This window comes from Paraphaeosphaeria sporulosa, assembly GCF_001642045.1.
Source record: "Paraphaeosphaeria sporulosa strain AP3s5-JAC2a unplaced genomic scaffold CC84scaffold_17, whole genome shotgun sequence".
Taxonomy (NCBI): domain Eukaryota; kingdom Fungi; phylum Ascomycota; class Dothideomycetes; order Pleosporales; family Didymosphaeriaceae; genus Paraphaeosphaeria; species Paraphaeosphaeria sporulosa.
The window spans coordinates 91,194-108,033 of record NW_017253376.1 but is presented as its reverse complement, the minus strand read 5'-3'; the positions used below and the strand labels follow the sequence as shown (position 1 = coordinate 108,033).

The 16,840-nt window shown below is 53.2% G+C and overlaps 6 protein-coding genes across 6 annotated transcripts; 2 read left to right on the top strand and 4 right to left on the bottom strand.

Moving 5' to 3' along the window:
* Positions 1-796: 796 nt before the first annotated feature.
* CC84DRAFT_421577 (ABC multidrug transporter-like protein) lies at positions 797-5,826 on the bottom strand. The gene is made up of 6 exons (XM_018186162.1): positions 5,305-5,826; positions 4,183-5,249; positions 3,969-4,107; positions 3,653-3,883; positions 2,497-3,453; positions 797-2,450 (listed from the first exon to the last, which is right to left on the bottom strand). The coding sequence occupies exons 1-6, from the start codon at positions 5,710-5,712 to the stop codon at positions 867-869; spliced, it is 4,386 nt and encodes a 1,461-aa protein (XP_018029083.1). The 5' UTR covers positions 5,713-5,826; the 3' UTR covers positions 797-866.
* Positions 5,827-7,352: 1,526 nt separating this feature from the next.
* On the bottom strand, positions 7,353-8,920 carry CC84DRAFT_1223465 (ornithine aminotransferase-like protein; the record flags this gene model as incomplete). Its single annotated transcript, XM_018183495.1, has 3 exons — positions 7,353-7,538; positions 7,602-8,665; positions 8,734-8,920. 3 exons carry the CDS (start codon positions 8,918-8,920, stop codon positions 7,353-7,355), a joined length of 1,437 nt encoding a protein of 478 aa, XP_018029082.1.
* Positions 8,921-9,190: 270 nt separating this feature from the next.
* Positions 9,191-10,020, top strand: CC84DRAFT_421687 (uncharacterized protein). Its single transcript, XM_018186163.1, has one exon. The coding sequence runs from the start codon at positions 9,358-9,360 to the stop codon at positions 9,961-9,963; it is 606 nt and encodes a 201-aa protein (XP_018029081.1). The 5' UTR covers positions 9,191-9,357; the 3' UTR covers positions 9,964-10,020.
* An 88-nt stretch (positions 10,021-10,108) lies between these two features.
* CC84DRAFT_1132135 (eukaryotic translation initiation factor-like protein 2 subunit gamma) lies at positions 10,109-12,186 on the top strand. Its single transcript, XM_018175927.1, has 4 exons — positions 10,109-11,369; positions 11,416-11,612; positions 11,664-11,833; positions 11,887-12,186. Exons 1-4 carry the CDS (start codon positions 10,265-10,267, stop codon positions 11,915-11,917), a joined length of 1,503 nt encoding a protein of 500 aa, XP_018029080.1. The 5' UTR covers positions 10,109-10,264; the 3' UTR covers positions 11,918-12,186.
* Positions 12,187-12,867: 681 nt separating this feature from the next.
* On the bottom strand, positions 12,868-13,410 carry CC84DRAFT_421542 (uncharacterized protein). The gene has a single exon (XM_018186161.1). It carries the CDS (start codon positions 13,315-13,317, stop codon positions 12,976-12,978), a length of 342 nt encoding a protein of 113 aa, XP_018029079.1. The 5' UTR covers positions 13,318-13,410; the 3' UTR covers positions 12,868-12,975.
* Positions 13,411-14,724: 1,314 nt separating this feature from the next.
* CC84DRAFT_1105703 (uncharacterized protein) lies at positions 14,725-16,720 on the bottom strand (the record flags this gene model as incomplete). The annotated part of the gene is made up of 3 exons (XM_018175109.1): positions 14,725-14,862; positions 14,913-16,576; positions 16,627-16,720. 3 exons carry the CDS (start codon positions 16,718-16,720, stop codon positions 14,725-14,727), a joined length of 1,896 nt encoding a protein of 631 aa, XP_018029078.1.
* Between the last annotated feature and the right edge of the window lie 120 nt (positions 16,721-16,840).

Below are 16,840 nucleotides of genomic sequence, written 5' to 3'. Positions count from 1 at the left end.
GCAAACGAGCGACGGGACGCAAGGCCGGCGGGCAGGGAGCGGACTGGCAGCGCGGTGCAGTGCAGTGCAGTGGGTGCAGTGCCGGCGGTGCAGCGGCAGGCGAGGCCGTGGGCACGAAGAGAAGGGAAGGGGTGAATATATGCTTGCGGTCTAGGCGGCGATCCTCCTCGCGCATGGAGAGCCGCCGCTGCTTGGCTCGCCCGTCCGCGCGCGCACCCACGTCCCCAGCGACGTCGCGGCCCACGCTGCACCGGCGCCTCGACGAAAGCCCACTCCCAGGCCGTCGGCCGCAGCTTGCTCGCCCAAGCGCGTCCTCGCACTGCTCTGGCCAGCCAGTCTGTTTTGCAGCGCCCTGCCCGCCGCCTCGCCCAACCTGCCCGCGCGGCCCAGCTGCCCCGTTGCGTCCAAGTGCAAGCCTCCTGAAGCCTCTCCAAGCGGCACGCGCCTGGACGCCCTTGGCTGGCCCAGCGAGCGGCCGCCGGGAAGCGCACACGCCAGAGCGCAGCCACTCGTGCGTGTACCAGCGTCCTCGTCATGGACACACCTCTCGACGCCCGTCACCTGCGCTTGCCGTGGGTTGCTGCTGCGTGTACTGTGCCTCCGGTGTGCAGCGCTCGCTCGTTGCACCCCACATGCCCAGTGTCCACAAGCCATGTTTGTATAGAATCTACCCGTGTGTACTGGCCCATGCCCGCTCGGCCCTTCTGCACGCCGCTACTAACATAAACGCCCGTCATGCAATGCTCCCAATCTATACCCTGGCACCGCGCGCTATTAAGCATCATCATACAGCAGCGTAGAATCTCCGCAATGCGATATGCCACAGTCCCCGTCCATCTCCTGTTCTATCCACGCTCGGCCATCAACTAGGCCGTGAAGAAGTCTTCTCTCCGGATCCCGCTCCGATCACACATGCTCTTGAAGATGCCTCCCCGGTCGTACAAATGAATCGGCTTGTCAAGTTCCGCAATGGTGCCCGCGTCCATGACGCAGATGCGGTCGTACCCAATAATCGTCTTCAAACGATGCGCGATGCACAGCAGCGTTTTGCCACGGAACCTGTCGACAATCGTCTTCTGGATCTTCTGATCCGTCTCAAAGTCGACCGACGACGTCGCCTCGTCGCACACTATGATTTGCGAGCCCCGCACCAGCGCCCGCGCCAACGCCATGAGCTGGCGCTGCCCAAGCGAGAAGTTAAGCCCTTCCTCCTCGACAATCGAGTCGAGATGGATGCGCCCCGATTTGTCGTCCAAGGTAGCCTCGTTGGAGACCAAGTCCGCTTGCCGAAGCGCGCCCCACAGCGCAAGATCGCTGTGCTCGTTGAATGGATCGAGGTTGGACCTGATGGTGCCTTTGAAAAGCGTCGGGTCTTGAGGGATGATGGCGAGTTTGGAGCGTAAGTCGTGGAGACCGATTGTGCTGATGTCGACTCCATCGATGATGATGGACCCTCCCGACAACTCTGTGAGGCGAAACAAGGTGCTCATGATGCTGGACTTGCCAGCCCCGGTACGTCCAACCACGCCGATGCGCTCGCCCGCTGCAACGTGCATGTCGAGGCCTTTGAGCACCAACGGTAGGCCGTCTCGATAACGCATCTCGACGTTCTGGAACACAATCTCGCCATGTTCTGGCCACGTCTTCCTGACCTCACCCATTTTGAGCGGAGCCTCCTCTTCCAGCATGGTGCCGTAGTGGTGAATTCGCTCCGTCGCATTCATGTTGTTCTCAACCTCTGCGAGCTGACGTACCGTGAACTGAATCATCTGTACAATGGTGAGAATGTATGAAAGTACAAGCCCTGCAATGCTAGGATTAACAGAGAATCGGGAGGTAACAACCAAGATGCCGGTGGTGAAGACAAGTAAAATGCCAATAACGTCGAGACGAACGCTAAGCCAGCGCTGGTTTGCAAACGTAAGATAGTATGCGCTGTTCATGTCGTCAATTGCAGCGCGGACTGACCGCGAGAATTGATGTTCCAAACCATATGCACGGATTGTGGACGTGCCCATGACAGCCTCACTGAAGCGAGCGAAGACGTTGCTGCGAAGGACGGATTCGTGACGCTTGACCTCGCGGGCCGAGGCTCGATAGTATGCAGCAGAGAACATGAAGACTAGGAAGAGAGGACCCAGAGCTATGGCGTAGTAATAGTAGTATGAGATGATGAGGATAAAAACCGAAATGATCATGGCGAGAGTCATGAAGTACATGCGGATCGCATCGGTAAGTGTATTATCCATGACATCGATGTCCTTGGAGAATCGATTGGTGATACGTCCGAGAGGGGTGGTGTCGAAAAAAGACATCGGGGCTCTCAGAACGCGATGAATGGCGCGGTGCAGCATGACTTTGCCTGCCTCAGTACCAAACACAGAGACCGCTATCGAAAATGCAAACATCAATAAAGCTTGAGAGGCACCCAGTGCAGCATAAACTCCGATCTAATTCAGTCAGCAGAAAATCATCGACCAAGCGGCCAGTACTTACGTATGCGCCTTCGCTATAGCCGAACTTGTTAGACGTCCACCAGGACAACCACAAGCTCGTCGCTATGTTCGCGCCCTGTGACAGTATGAGGAGCGCTACCACAATTGGGCCAACCCACAAGCCACCTCCTGCTCGAAGGTAGGCTAGCCAGACGTCCCAGTCCACGGCTTTGGTAGCGCGGTCTTCCTCCTGCATCAGCGCTGCAGGCTTCTTCTTCTTTTTTTTCTGGGCCATTTTCTTCTCGTCTTCGATTTCGTCCTCAATCGCATGTTCCTGCTCGTCCTTGGTCTCTTCAGTAGCAGTCATGGTCATCAACTGTCGAAAATCCCTGTTGTTGGCCATGAGGTTGGGAAACGTGTCCACTGCCTGGATTCGACCTTCCTCGATCCATACAATCCTATCGCATCGATCGAGCACATGAAGTTGGTGGGTAGCCAGGATGCGGCACTTATCTTGAAGAAGGCCGCAGATAGCGTTATCCATGATATGTCTTCCGACGTGCGCGTCCACCGCAGATAATGGATCATCCATCAAGACGATATCTGCATCAAAATAGATGGCACGCGCGATGTTCATGCGCTGCTTTTGGCCACCAGATACGGTAATCCCGCGTTCACCAATTTCGGTTTTGTCGTGGTTGGGAAGCATGTCAAGATCTGGTCGCAAGGCACATGCGTCGACAACTTTGTTATACCAATCCTGCCGAAAGTCTTTCCCAAAAACGATGTTCTCGCGGACAGTCGCATTTTGAATCCAGGCATATTGTGGACAGAAGGCACGGGATGCTCCAATCATGACTTCGCCCTTCGTCCGTCGCATGTCGCCTGCTAAAGCTGCCAGAAAAGAGCTCTTGCCAGAGCCTACGCCACCGATAACAGCGATCAGTTCCTTCCGTCCGATCGAAAGATTGAGCTCCTTCAATTGGAAAGGAAGATCCTCTTCTCCGGCTTTTTCTGCCTATATCCCTCGTCAGTTCGAGTAAGCCAGGTGAGAATTGTGTTGGGGACCCGCGCCGGGGGGGGGGGGGGGGTTATCCACAACGGTGTTGCCAGGGTATGGGTATCAGGACTCTGCGTTGTCCCGTATGCGTTACACAGGGCTCAATTGTACTGAAAGTTCGGATCCTTGGATTCAAGACAGTCCCATCGTTACGTACCGAATTAGTTGCGGAGCCACTACCGCTGCTCGCTGTAGACTGTACGCTCTTGCGCTTATCTTTGTTCTCCTTAATCTTCTTGCCAGGCGCCCCCTTTCCAGGGGGACCATCTTCATCTTCACGCGTGGGGTGGCGCTCCCAGGTAAAGTCTGCGTCCTTGATCACAACAGCTTCTTTCGCGTCGTAGTTCCACTCTGTATCCTCTTGGGCTTCTTCCGCCAGCAAAAATTCCTAAATAAGCGTTAGCATAATCAGCGCACATGGATATCAGTGTCGTTGATGCTCGACTTCTTCCCAAGAGCTGCAACGAACGTACCTGAATGCGCTTGACAGACGCATTTGCATCAATGACTTGCCCGATCACAAGAGGAAGAAAATTGAGCGGGATACGGAGAGAGTTAAAAAGAGCAAGCGAAGAGAAGATCCGCGCAGGGTTGAGGCCATGGTCGGTGAGGCTGTTCGGTGTTAACTTGGAATTGATTCTCCAGCAGGACACAGCTTGACAAATGAACTGTAAGAGCAGGACGTACGAGTATGTGATGAAAGCGAGCATAGAAGCGAACACAGGCATCGACATGCCAACGGCCATGATGCCGTTCCGAATAGCAAGCAGGATCTGTATGCCCTTGATCTCTTTTCTTCTGATAGCGTCCACTCGCTCGAGGAAGCTAGTTTCCCATCCGAAATATTTGACGAATCGCACGGCCTGCAAGATCTCTTGCGTCAGGCTGACTCGCTGGTCCGTGATCTTGTTGATGGCCATTCTCCGCCGGAAAAGGGAGCGTACAGCACGCCCAAGCAACGGCATAGTGACGATAAGAAGACCAATACCGGGAAGCGCGCTGTACGTCAAATTTATGAGAAGCAAAGCAACCGTGATGAGAATCGCAATGGGGGAACACCAGATCATGTGAAAGAAGCCGCTGGCCTGGTCTACGCGGTAGGTGTCTGTAGACATCAGATTGATGATCCGGCCGTTGGCCCAGCCTTGGCCGTCACCTGAAACTCCCTGCGGGCCTTGCGCGAGTTTTCCTTGCTTTTTCTTGAGCATCTTGTGGTACCACCTTCTTTCTGCTTCGCTTCCCGCTTTTACATCGGGAGGTGGCTTTTCCAGTACCGCCTTGCCACCAGCTTTCGCGCGTCCGGAGAGTTTCATGGCCTTGTCGAAGATCACGGATATAAGCACAGCTCTTGCCTCACCGCCAATCATCATTCCTCTATACATGAAATGATTTGTTGCCATGCTTTGGAAGAATTGCATTGCCGTGATGCCAATGACCAGGCCAATTCCTTCCCCAATCGGAGGTGCAGGTCCGCCATTATGTTGGGCAATATAGGCCTTGAGTGCGAAGCTGATCAAGTATCGCAAGACGAACGGTGCAACGGATTGAATGATGCTCGCAAAGAGCTGGCAAGCACCACCTATAATGAACTCCCATTTGAAAGTATCAAAGAGTGCACCCAAAAGGAGTTTTTCTTCGCCTGCTTCTCTCCGTCTCTTGAATGATGCTTGGAGCCGTTCCACCATCACATCTGCGCTTCGATCTGGGTTTACGGTCCAAAGGTCGTTTTTCTCGAGCGGTCGCTTGTAACCAACCTATGGGCATCCGTGTATCAGCTCTCGCATCACCACGTGTGCGCAACATACATACTGTCATGAGCGGGGCCATCCACTGGAAAGTAAGTCGGCTGAAGAAGCCGGCACTATACTCCCGCGATGGAAGTCTGGTCTCCGGAACCGGTGGTTTGTTGCCCCATTTCAGCGGGTTCATTCTCTTGTACCATTTCTTTCTCCCGCTGGCAGAACTTTTCGTATCGGACAGCTCGCTGCTCCACTCAGATGCACCGCTCTGCGCGCTGTGGAGCCTGGAGAGCAGTCGGCCTCCTCTGACGCTCTGTTTGTCGACATGTGCCTCCAGGTCCTTTTCGACCTTTGCCGTCTCTAAAGGTTTGTTGACGATGGATTCGTATTGCTTAGAATCCACTGCGGCAGCTTCCTGATCCTGGATACGCCAGTCTACCTCTTTCTCGTTGAAAGACGAGGTCCCGGATCCGGACATTGCGCTTAACGACAGCTCCTCGGGCGGGGCTCGGGCGTCGTAAGAACAAAATCAAAGCGAAAGGGTTGGTTCTACGGTGAGAGTATTACGGGGTGGAAGTATTGGTCAGGAGCAGGAGGTCAGAATGGGCAGAGACAGGTTGGCGCCATAGGGAATCAAAGACTCGGGACTTTGTCATGTTACGACGCTCCGGGGAAGCGAGGTTGATATGCCTCGGAGACTTGAAAAATGGTGAGGTCAAGAGGCAAGCTAGCAACGGCTCCAAACGGAGATAAAACCTGCCAATCAGCAGCGGCGCAACGCGGCTTGCTCAGCTGCGCTCTTCATCCAGGGCTCTGCGTGTGCGAGGTGCTGGCCTGTCGGGGCATGTTTCGCACCGACTCCCGGACAAAACTGCACGCGATGCCAGCGCCCAGTTGCCGGCACTCTCCGAGTTTCTGCTCATGCCTGTGAGTCGGACACAGCATTCGCAGATCCGCAATCGCACAGTGCCCTAGGCTGTGGGCGTCAGGACTCGGTCGACCGACGATTTGCCCCGTCTTTTGCCTGACTCTCCAGACCCGAAACCGCTGCTGACAACATACGAGACCCTGCCGTGACTCTTCGCATGCTGTTGCCTGCCACCGTGCTTGCAGCCTTGATTAGGCGCTAACAATGCGCAGTCCTGCATCCTGTGCCAGGTAGCTCACCGGCTCTCCAGACCCGAGAGTGTTGGCGGACTCGGAAGGGGTGGGCGACACCTGCATACTAATCTGTCATTTTGAATTCCGTAAATGTCAGCATGCAATAGCCACGTCGACTGGGTTCCTACAACAGAAGGTTCCTATACCAGATTTACGTGCGCATCGACGTAACCTGTCGCTAGCTACCGGTACTTTGGACGAGGCGCATGTCGGCAACCTCGTCCGCTCTGCTTGTAGCAGACGAAGGTGAGATCGATGCGGACATCAAAGATTCTCTGAGCCCATCTCCGAGCGTGACGTCTCCAGTGCGCTCACCGCCGCGACTGACTGCCAACCTTCGAGCTTGCGTAGAGAACGTTTGGGGGAAGCGGGCGGCAGGTTCGCTATTAGGCCGCTCTTTGGCTAACATGAATTACGGGGGCTGAGGTGCGTAATGGAAAGGCGCCGGCTCATCGCAAATTGTTAGGTGGAGGAACAGTGCCCGCTCATATAGACATTCTGCCTGACTGATCACCAAATGGTACCCCTTCATTGCGTGTTCGTGCGGATTCAGTACAAGTCACAATGTATCTATCAATGTTTTGTCAGCATTCGTTTGGCCAATCACATGTTGTGGGTTGCTTGTGATGCGATATGCTGCGAGCCTCTCTCCGAGTCGATCCTTGAGCCACGCCCACGCTTGGTTCAACTCAAGACAACGCTCGTTATGATCATAGATGTGGGAATGCGGCGTGTCATTGTTGAACTTGATAATTGGCGTCCAGCGAGCGCCTCAACGACTATTTATTTGGGTGTTGGGACCACCACTATTATCCACCCGTCTGGCCTCGCCATGAAGGACTTTTCCTATCCATGCTAGACATTCTGATGAGGAGCGTTCACAAAATGGAAGAATCTATATAGTGTCATGTGGCCCGAGTAAATCATGCCGCAAGCAATCTCCAGTACGCGAAACTTTCAATTGTCAACACCAATGTGCACATTTTTCTCACCAGGAGGCAGAACTTCCTGCTCTCTCTTGCCCTGCAGCTTCGGTAGCTCTTCAATTGCGTCCTTGATGATGGCAAGCGCAGAGTCGATCTCTTCCTCTGTGATGACAAGTGGCGGGGCAAGGCGAATGATGTTTTGATGAGTAGGCTTAGCCTGTCCCCTGGCGTTAGTACTCTGCAAATGCGTCAAATGTGCGATATTGAGGGCTCTTCTTACCAATAGTCCTTTCTCTTTGAAGAGCATGCACAAGTCCCACGCACTGTGTCCATTGGTCTTCTCCTCATCGATCACAATCGCATTGAGCAAACCTTTGCCGCGAATAGTCGTGATCATGGGGTTGTTGAGCCCTTGAAGTCCCTCACGGAACCTTTTGCCTAATGTTTCAGCACGTTCGACCATGTTTTCTTCCTGTATGAGTTCGAGTGCTCGGATCGCGACTGCAGAGCCCAGTGGATTGCCGCCATAAGTCGAGCCGTGCGTACCAGGCTCGACTGTGAGCATGACATCTTTCGATCCCAAAACACACGAGACTGGGTACATGCCACCCGAAATTGCCTTGCCTAACAGAACAAGGTCTGGTTTGATGCCGCTCCACTCATGGCACAACATCTTACCAGTTCGTGCAATACCGGTCTGGATTTCGTCGCAAATCAGTAGGACATTGTGCTTCTCGCAGAGTGCCTTCACTTCTTGCAAGTAGCTGTCGTCCGGCACCACAATGCCAGCTTCTCCTTGGATTGGTTCGACGAGGAACGCGGCCGTGTTTTTGCCGTGTTCCTCGAGGACCTCGCGGACATCGTCAACATGGTTGTACCTGATCGGCTTGTTTGTAGAAGGATTGAAGCTGCCAATATTAGGGAGGTACGGGCCGTAGTTGTCTCGTGATTCGGGGTCGTTGGACATGGAGATGGCGGCAAATGTGCGCCCATGGAAATTCTCAGTCACAGAGAAGACCAACGCCTCGTTCTGTGGTATTCCCTTCACCTTGTAACCCCATTTGCGCGCAATCTTCACAGCGGTCTCCACAGCCTCCGCACCGGTGTTCATTGGTAGCACCATGTCAAAGCCGAACGTTCGCGTGACGAACTCAGCAAAACGTGGGAAAACATCGTTGTAAAAGGCGCGGCTGCTGAGCGTCAGGCGCGAAGCTTGCTCAGTCAGGGCTTTCACGAGCTCGGGGTGACAGTGACCCTGATTGACGGCACTGTAGGCGGAGAGGAAGTCAAGATAGTGCTTGCCCTCGGGGTCCCACACAGAGCAGCCGCTTGCACGCGAGAACACTGGGCGTATGTTAGCTGGTCCATGAGTGTTCTATACAGCCTGTGAGCGGCCGCGCCCAGATACCTACCGATTGGTAGAGGGTGGTAGTTGTGAGCAGCGAACTTGGCCTCGGCACTGATTGCGGCGTCGGACGATTCGGCATGGTACTTGGTGGGATCGGGGGTGCCAGTGGGGTGGAAAGAGCGCGCAGTAGGCTTCAAGGCGGTCCCGTTCCCGACGGCCGGGGCTTCGTGCTGGATCGCGCCGGGGGCCATGGTCAATTGGGTGACGGTGGCGTGCGGATGGTTGTTCGTGGGCGCGGTGCGGGGTGGCGGGGCTATGTAGATGGCCTTTGTGCAGAGAAGAAGTTGAGTTGAGAGAGAAGCTGCTGACCGCTGGCCGAGGATGCCACTCCTTAAGAATTTGTTTGTGGACCGCTGTAAGCCTATACCTGTACTTAGGGTACTGCTTCGTGTAGAGATGCCTTTAGGGATCGACCAGGCGGCTCAGCGCGGTCGGCGGCGTTTGTCACGTCTCTGGGAGCGCTCTGATTGGGCTGAGGCGCCGCCGCGGGCAGCTGACCAGAGGTAGACATGTTAGAAGGTGTGCCCGCGGTACCTGGCACGTAGGCAGGGCCGCAGGGCGAGGATGGAGGAGCGGAGACGATGGAGCTGGATTTATGATATGCAGTCGGCAAAAGTTGTGAGAGCTGATGGTGTATTTCTCCTATTCTTGCCTGCAGCTGCGCCATTTGTCTGTCGCTTGGGCGTCCCAGTCCAGCGCAGCCGAACCTGTGGACCCATGGCCAGCCTCTCTCACGTGTGCAAGGCTGCACCAGCATCCATTGAGCAGGCCTCACACGGGCAGTGACACGTCTGGCCGTCCTTCTCATTCGCACGGCAACTCAGGACACGAGCTCAACAACGACATGCACAAGTGGACGGCACACGGGTCGAGGCAGCCCAGCCGCGTGAGAGCACCAGCACCAGGCACAGCGTCGCCGACCTCTTGCAACCGCCGGTTTGTCTGCATGTCGGCGCAGGCACTTCAGGCGGGCGCGCGTCTGCTGTGCTCTGCAGTGCTCTGCAAGACACGAGCAGGCCAACGGCGCCGCGGGCACCTGTCACAGTTGAACGGGGCTGGGTACGGGACATGTACGGCCGATCATTGCGCTCTCTCCCACAGCTCGAAAGCAGGAAGAAACCGCACCCAAGATCAGGCGAGTCTGCTCTCCACTACACGGACGGTTTTCGTTCTCATGGAACCTCGCACTGCCCGGGGGCAGCGGGTGTCTCGAACCGAAAATGCTTTTTTGTGAGTGTGATAGAATTTGCGTTGTTCATGAGGGAGAGCAGCGGCGGACGCGCGGGTTTTGTGAGAGGGCGCGGCGCCGGCGCTTCTGTTGATCCGCGCCCCGCGCCAATCATTGACTCATGGTGGGCTTTTTCGCCTTTGCGTGGGCATTTCGAGCGTCAAGTCAAACCCCCGCCAGAGCCGGAACCAGCACCAGCACCAGCACCGCACCCCCAGAGCCACGCCCTGCCGTGTCCCTGCTGCCCGCCGCGTCCCTGCCCGCCTACACCGGCGCGTCCACTGAAGCCGCCCGCAGACCGCCCAGCATGGACTCCGAGTCCGAGCACGACCACCGCGACGATGAGAGCCTGTCCGAGCCCGAGGAGGTCGAGGAGACCAAGCCCCGACCCGCCCTCAAGAAGCCCAGAGACGTCCTCCCGCCCGTCGAGCGCCCCGAGCTCCCCGAGCAGCCCGAGCCCTCCACCGTTGACTTTTCGACGCTGAGCCCGCTGTCGCCCGAGATCATCTCGCGCCAGGCCACCATCAACATCGGCACCATTGGCCACGTCGCCCACGGCAAGAGCACCGTGGTCAAGGCCATCTCGGGCGTGCAGACGGTGCGCTTCAAGAACGAGCTCGAACGCAACATCACCATCAAGCTCGGCTACGCCAACGCCAAAATTTACCAATGCGACAACCCCGAGTGCCCGCGCCCGACGTGCTACCGGTCCTACAAGAGCGAGAAGGAGGTCGACCCCCCGTGCGAGCGCGAAGGCTGCGGCGGCAAATACAGGCTGAAGCGCCATGTCTCCTTCGTTGACTGTCCCGGCCATGACATTCTCATGAGCACCATGCTATCGGGAGCTGCCGTCATGGACGCTGCCCTGCTTCTCATTGCTGGAAACGAGACGTGCCCGCAGCCCCAGACCAGCGAGCATCTGGCCGCCATTGAGATCATGAAGCTCAACCACATCATCATCCTGCAGAACAAGGTCGACCTGATGCGGGAAGACAATGCCGCAGCTCACTACGACTCCATCCTGAAGTTCATCCGAGGCACAGTTGCAGATGGCTCGCCCATCATCCCCATATCCGCCCAGCTCAAGTTCAACATCGACGCTATCAACGAGCAGCTCATCACTAAGATTCCCGTGCCAGTGCGAGACTTCAGCGCGAAGCCGCACATGATTGTCATCCGATCCTTTGATGTGAACAAGCCCGGTGCCGAGATCGACGAGCTCAAGGGTGGCGTTGCTGGTGGCAGTATCCTGACCGGTGTACTGAAGCTTGGTGACGAAATCGAGATCAGGCCCGGTATTGTCTCCAAGGACAGTGCCGGAAAGATTCAGTGCAAGCCAATCTTCTCAAGAGTTGTGTCGCTCTTTGCAGAACACAACGATCTAAAATTTGCCGTGCCTGGCGGTCTGATCGGTATGTCACTTGTCATCATCCATGAGAATAGTCTAACAACAGACAGGTGTCGGAACAAGGGTCGATCCTACCCTTTGTCGTGCTGATCGTCTGGTCGGTTTCGTCTTGGGTCTTCGTGGCCATCTCCCGAACATCTATACTGAGATCGAGGTCAACTACTTCCTGCTGCGAAGATTGCTTGGTGTAAAAACTGCCGATGGAAAACAAGCCAAGGTTGCAAAGTTGGCCAAAAACGAAGTACTGGTATGTGCTTCTCTGCTCCCCCACTTGAGACACGAATCTAACAAGTTGCAGATGGTCAACATTGGGTCCACCGCCACAGGAGCAAAGGTCATTGCTGTGAGAGCCGACGCTGCTCGTCTCTCGCTCACCTCTCCGGCATGCACAGAGATTGGCGAGAAGGTTGCATTGTCAAGACGTATCGAGAAGCATTGGCGTCTGATTGGTTGGGCAAATATTGTTGCGTAAGTAGTAGCCTTTCGATACAGCTTGATCCCGTCTATTAACGTCACTACAGTGGTAACATCCTGGAACCGCTTAAGGATTAGGAAACGATCAAAGCAGGAGATCCACGAGCAAATGAACTCATTTGATGGCGAAACTCAAAAAAGTATAAACCATAGAGCCCAGAGAGGCGGAGAGTTCATCGTCGATTCGAGGAGCTGTCAAGCCTTGACGTTAGCATTCTAAGCATATTTTTGGCGGGAATCGGGTTCCTCCTGAACGAATGACCACGGCTTGATGACAGGATACGGAAATCGCCAACAACATTAGAAATACAGCACTGATTCAAGTCGAATGTATAACCCATGGTTCTTTTTTTTTTTTTTTTTTTTTTTTTGTGAACAGGTCCTTTGTAGCATAGATATGGGCCATCCTATCGAATCATCACATCCCGACAGCACCGAATCAGCGCTCCATGGAATCATGCGACAGCCTCAACGCAAATACAGTCAGTCAGAGGGACTGACCTGCAAACAAAGTACTTCACTAGCGATGTTTATCAGCGCAAACATTGTCTTCAGCAGGTAGACCTACCCAATTCTTTCGAAGCTGGACGAGAACGAGATGTTCAGTGAATCATCTTCGCAACCATGGAGCAGGTACTCGAGCAAGACGACTTTGATTTTGCCATAGTTTGTGGATAGTAAGCATCTATAGTCGTGCCTTCTAACGGTCTGCCTGCTTACTGAGAACTCGATTGCTGCAACTTGCTCTCTTCAGGCACGTCATGGTGTATGTGCCATCGATTTCCTATCATGCTTTCTGATGCTCGGCTGTGGTCTCCGACACAGTCGAAGGTAGTGGTGGCGGCCAACTTGTAACTGCACCTGTTCATACTTGAGATCCGTGAGGCGGTCATACGTATACCTTCGTCATAACTTCGCATGGCATCGTCCAAGATTAAAGACAGTGACGGGTCAAATTTGCAATCACTATTGTTCACTGAAGCTCCAATCTTCGAAGCAAGGTCATGATTCGCGTGCGTATGAACTACGGTGTTCGCCAGCGGAACATGTCAGTCCCGCGGAAGGCACCAGGATCTGAGACTGATGTCCCTTGCGAAGATTCTCATTCCCATTCATATTATGTAGTTTCTGCAAGATTAGGGCGTTGGCTTATCCAAGTCATGTATTTGTGCCTGGCTATCTCTAAGTCTAAATTTCGCCAGTGAAAGAGGGAATAACTCGATACAGAGCATGTGAAGTCGTGTGAAGTGAGTCCGAGGGTAGCTTAAAGGACTAGTCGCGTTCCCAGGGGAAAGTTCTGGTAGAGTCTTCGGCTTGACACCAATTCCAAGGAGGCGTTTCGGGGAACATAAGTTATGTCTCGTTCTGAGGCTATGGATGCCTGTGCAGAAGGGTATGTTCGTGGCCCACAGTATCATGCTCGTCGGGAATGGCATATTGACGTGTTTGGGGGGTTCTAACACGGTCTGGAGGCTCATAATTGACTTTCCCAATGACTAGAGATCACGTCAGTTCTGCCTTCTGGTAAAGGACATTGAACGTGGCGATAGACTGTCGATCCAGCGGTACCTGTCCCCTGCACAGTACCAGGAATTCGTTCGGGTTGATCTTGAGCTTTGATAAGTCTCGTTTGACCTATACAGACTTCAGGCTGTCTAGTGGTCTATGATTTTACTCTCCCCGAGGCAAACTGCATTCTATGGTCCTCTTTCAGCTTGGCCGTCAGAAAATCATACCGATGCATACTTTCAGGCTATCCACGTTGGGTTGCTAGCAATAATGTGGCTAGTACATGCATTGGAAAAGAAGGTCTCTGTAAAAAGATACGAGTAAAATAAATCATCTAATACTATTCTTGTAGGGATTCACGTCATGCCCGCTTCCTGCAGGCCCACGTGTTCGCTCAAATCTGACCAAAATGACAGGTGGCCTGCCTAGCAAGCCATGTTTCTTCTTTCGCGGCATGTTTATTCCTTGTTTGTTTAGTGCCGTTCGAGTTACATCTTGTCGGTGCTTCGCCAATGGTGTATAGTCGATGTTAATTACTTCGCGTGCTTCTGCAAGCCGTGACAAAACGCAGTATACAAACTCGAGGATGCCAAAACACAAACATACTTTTCCATAGTGCAAGATTGGAATCTAATGTTGAATCTTGAGCTTAGTTAAGCGTCTACTATGTTGCTGCATAATGGCTGAAAAGCGTTGAGGAGGTTAAAAATAAGCCAAAACGGTCGTTAAATAAGTTGATGAAATACCAGAAAAGGCAGGCTATAATAAGATGGGTAGAAAAATGGACAAGAAAGGCGTTCATAGATAGGACCTGCAGAAGTATTAACATTGTACGTTGGAAAGGTGAATAGATACTTTCTCAAAGGATAATATCAACTTATTTGCCAATTGGCTATATAGGATTGTGAAAGAATTCGTGGCGCATTGTTGTGGCGATCGTGGATTTGGCAAGTATCTTACTCCTCAAGTATTTAGATAAGGTCAGGTTGGGGTGGAGACCTGTTGAAGAGGATAGAAGGCTATGGGTCACGATTAAAGCTACGATGTCTACACGGAAAATACCTTTCATTCGTCAATGTTTCAGTGTATGTTGATCGGTTCCTTGACTCAGTCTGAGAGCGACATTTCTGATCAAGATTGAAAGTTGTGTCTGCTCAACTGCTCTACACTTCAGTACAGATCAAGTGCACCCTGGGTTTGGGTTCTCTGTTGCCATAGTGGAAGTTGTCCCTCATATAGAGGCTCAATGTTCGGGCAATGAGAACGTCTTGCAGCGAAAATGCAGCTTCATAGGAATGAGATTATATATAATACAGGACTCCCAGCAGGTTGCATGTACGTTCATGTTACTGATGACTTGGTGGAAACACGCTGCTCTATGAAACTGAAATACTGATGATTTTGATATCGTCTTCCGGTTTCTCTTTATACGTCTTTGTGTTCTCGATTTTATGCACCACATCCAGTCCCTGAACGGCACGCCCGAATATCGTATGCTTATTGTCCAGCCAAGGCTAAGACTTATCAGTTACGTCCCGATCAGACATTAGAGAACATTACATACCGTCTTCTCCGTTGTGATGAAGAATTGTGAACCGTTTGTATTTGGACCAGCATTTGCCATGCTGAGTGTGTACGGCTTATCGTGTTTGAGACTAGAGAATTCATCTTCGAACTCGCGGCCCCAGATAGACTCACCACCCGTACCATCGCCAAGCGGATCGCCAGTTTGAATCATAAACTTGCGGATGACACGGTGGAATATGATATTGTTGTAGTATCCGTTCTTTGCGTGTGTCACAAAGTTCTCTACAGACTTCGGTGCGGCTTCAGGGAAAAGACGTACAGCTATGTCGCCGTATGTAGTATGTATGACAGCTGATGTGCCTGTAGCGGCAACTTTTTCTTCCGCTTTTTTCGAGGAGCCGACGTTACGGGGCTTTTCGTTTTGCACATCTCGCTCAGATTTTGCGACAGTATTGTCGTTTGTGAACATGTAAAAGCGCACCTTTCCGGAGCCTGTAGAAACCAGCATTGCGTCGCGGGCTTCAGCTTCTTGTAGTAAGGGGTTCTCACTGGCTGCCATTTCCACAGTGACAACGCCTTTCTTCTCGGGCTGACCCTGGTACAGAGAAAGCCACAGTGGCCGAAATGGTTCCTCCTGGCCGTAGATTTTGACTATACGGTTTGTTGTCATGTTGAGAACTTTGACTCCGTACATTGAACCGTATAAGATGAAATTGCCAGTCTCATCAAAGACAACGTTCATACGGGATCGCACAGAAGGTTGGTCCAAGTCGCGCTCTATTCCAAGCCTTCGGCCAAACTCGATGTCCTCAAGATGTTGCACGGCGGTCCCAGCTTGTTGCATCTCCTGTATCGTCTGAATTGATTCATCGTATGTTCGGTGCAGCTTCCCCGTTGCAAAGTCGAAGATCCGTATCTTGCGATCCGGAAACGAGAGTGCTGCGAACTGTTTGCCAGTGGGGGACATGGTGAGTGACACGGGCACTGATTTTGCCTTCTTGAACTCGAACAAATTTGTCGAACTCTTGATGGAGAAGACGTTGTCGGGTTTTTCGAAGTTGCCGCTTGGCCGCCAGTACTCAACCATGCCACCCTGGTCCACGGATACTACACAATCGAAATGGTTATTATAGACCATTAGAGCGACAGGTGCCTTGTGTATGCTCTTCAAGGTATGCAATGGGTCCAGATTTTCTCCTCTTCCGTCGTATATTCGTATCCAGGAACTCTCTTCCGATGACACGGCCAGCTGTGGGAAGGATGCGCCCCTTCCATGCACCCAGCATACTGTCTTTGGTGAATAATCCAAGCTCAACATGGCCAGCAGATCGAATGTAACCACATCAAATATCTTCACGGACTTGTCGGTCCCGCAGGTCGCAAAGCTGCGACCGTCCGCGCTGACGCTCACAGACCGAATCTCACCATCGTGGGCCCGAAATTCCTTCACAAACTCGACACCCCCGAAATCCTTCTTCCAAAACTTGACGACTCCATCGATCGAACTTGTGACAAGGAAGTCGGTAAGCGGTGTGAATGTTGTATAGCATAGTTGCTCGCGGTGCATCAGCGATTTGAAGTAGCGGCTCGCGGTCGGCAAGGCTGCGACGTAAAGTTTTTCGTAAGGTAGCTTGCGCTTTTTCTTCTTGGGGGCGGAGGAAGGGAGCGCAGGTCCAAAATCGTCGTCTGAGGACGTGTCGTCTATCTCGATGTCAGCTCTGGCTGCGTGCACTGGCAAGATTCTGCCCTACCGTCCTCTGCGGCAGTCGCAGCTTTTGTCGTCCCATGCGTACGGTCTGCAGCTTCCATTTCGTCGCGCGATCTTTTTACCGAGGGCGACAACATCCTTTTGTCAGCCTGAACACCTACCGGCTCCATGGCTTCGTATTTAGAGGAGCCAGACATGCTTGCGCGCGTGCAGTGGCGAGGTCATGGCAGCAAGGTGTTAGTTTGAATATAGGCGAC

Coding starts and splice junctions, on each gene's coding strand:
- CC84DRAFT_421542 (XM_018186161.1), bottom strand. CDS start 13,317: ATGAGCCTCCAGACCGTGTTAGAACCCCCCAAACACGTCAATATGCCA.
- CC84DRAFT_421687 (XM_018186163.1), top strand. CDS start 9,358: ATGGTGTATTTCTCCTATTCTTGCCTGCAGCTGCGCCATTTGTCTGTC.
- CC84DRAFT_421577 (XM_018186162.1), bottom strand. CDS start 5,712: ATGTCCGGATCCGGGACCTCGTCTTTCAACGAGAAAGAGGTAGACTGG. Junction 4,108..4,182: donor CTCGCTTTCATCACATACTC/GTACGTCCTGCT, acceptor AACACCGAACAG/CCTCACCGACCATGGCCTCA. Junction 3,454..3,652: donor GTGGCTCCGCAACTAATTCG/GTACGTAACGAT, acceptor CGAGGGATATAG/GCAGAAAAAGCCGGAGAAGA.
- CC84DRAFT_1132135 (XM_018175927.1), top strand. CDS start 10,265: ATGGACTCCGAGTCCGAGCACGACCACCGCGACGATGAGAGCCTGTCC. Junction 11,370..11,415: donor CGTGCCTGGCGGTCTGATCG/GTATGTCACTTG, acceptor AACAACAGACAG/GTGTCGGAACAAGGGTCGAT. Junction 11,613..11,663: donor TGGCCAAAAACGAAGTACTG/GTATGTGCTTCT, acceptor AACAAGTTGCAG/ATGGTCAACATTGGGTCCAC.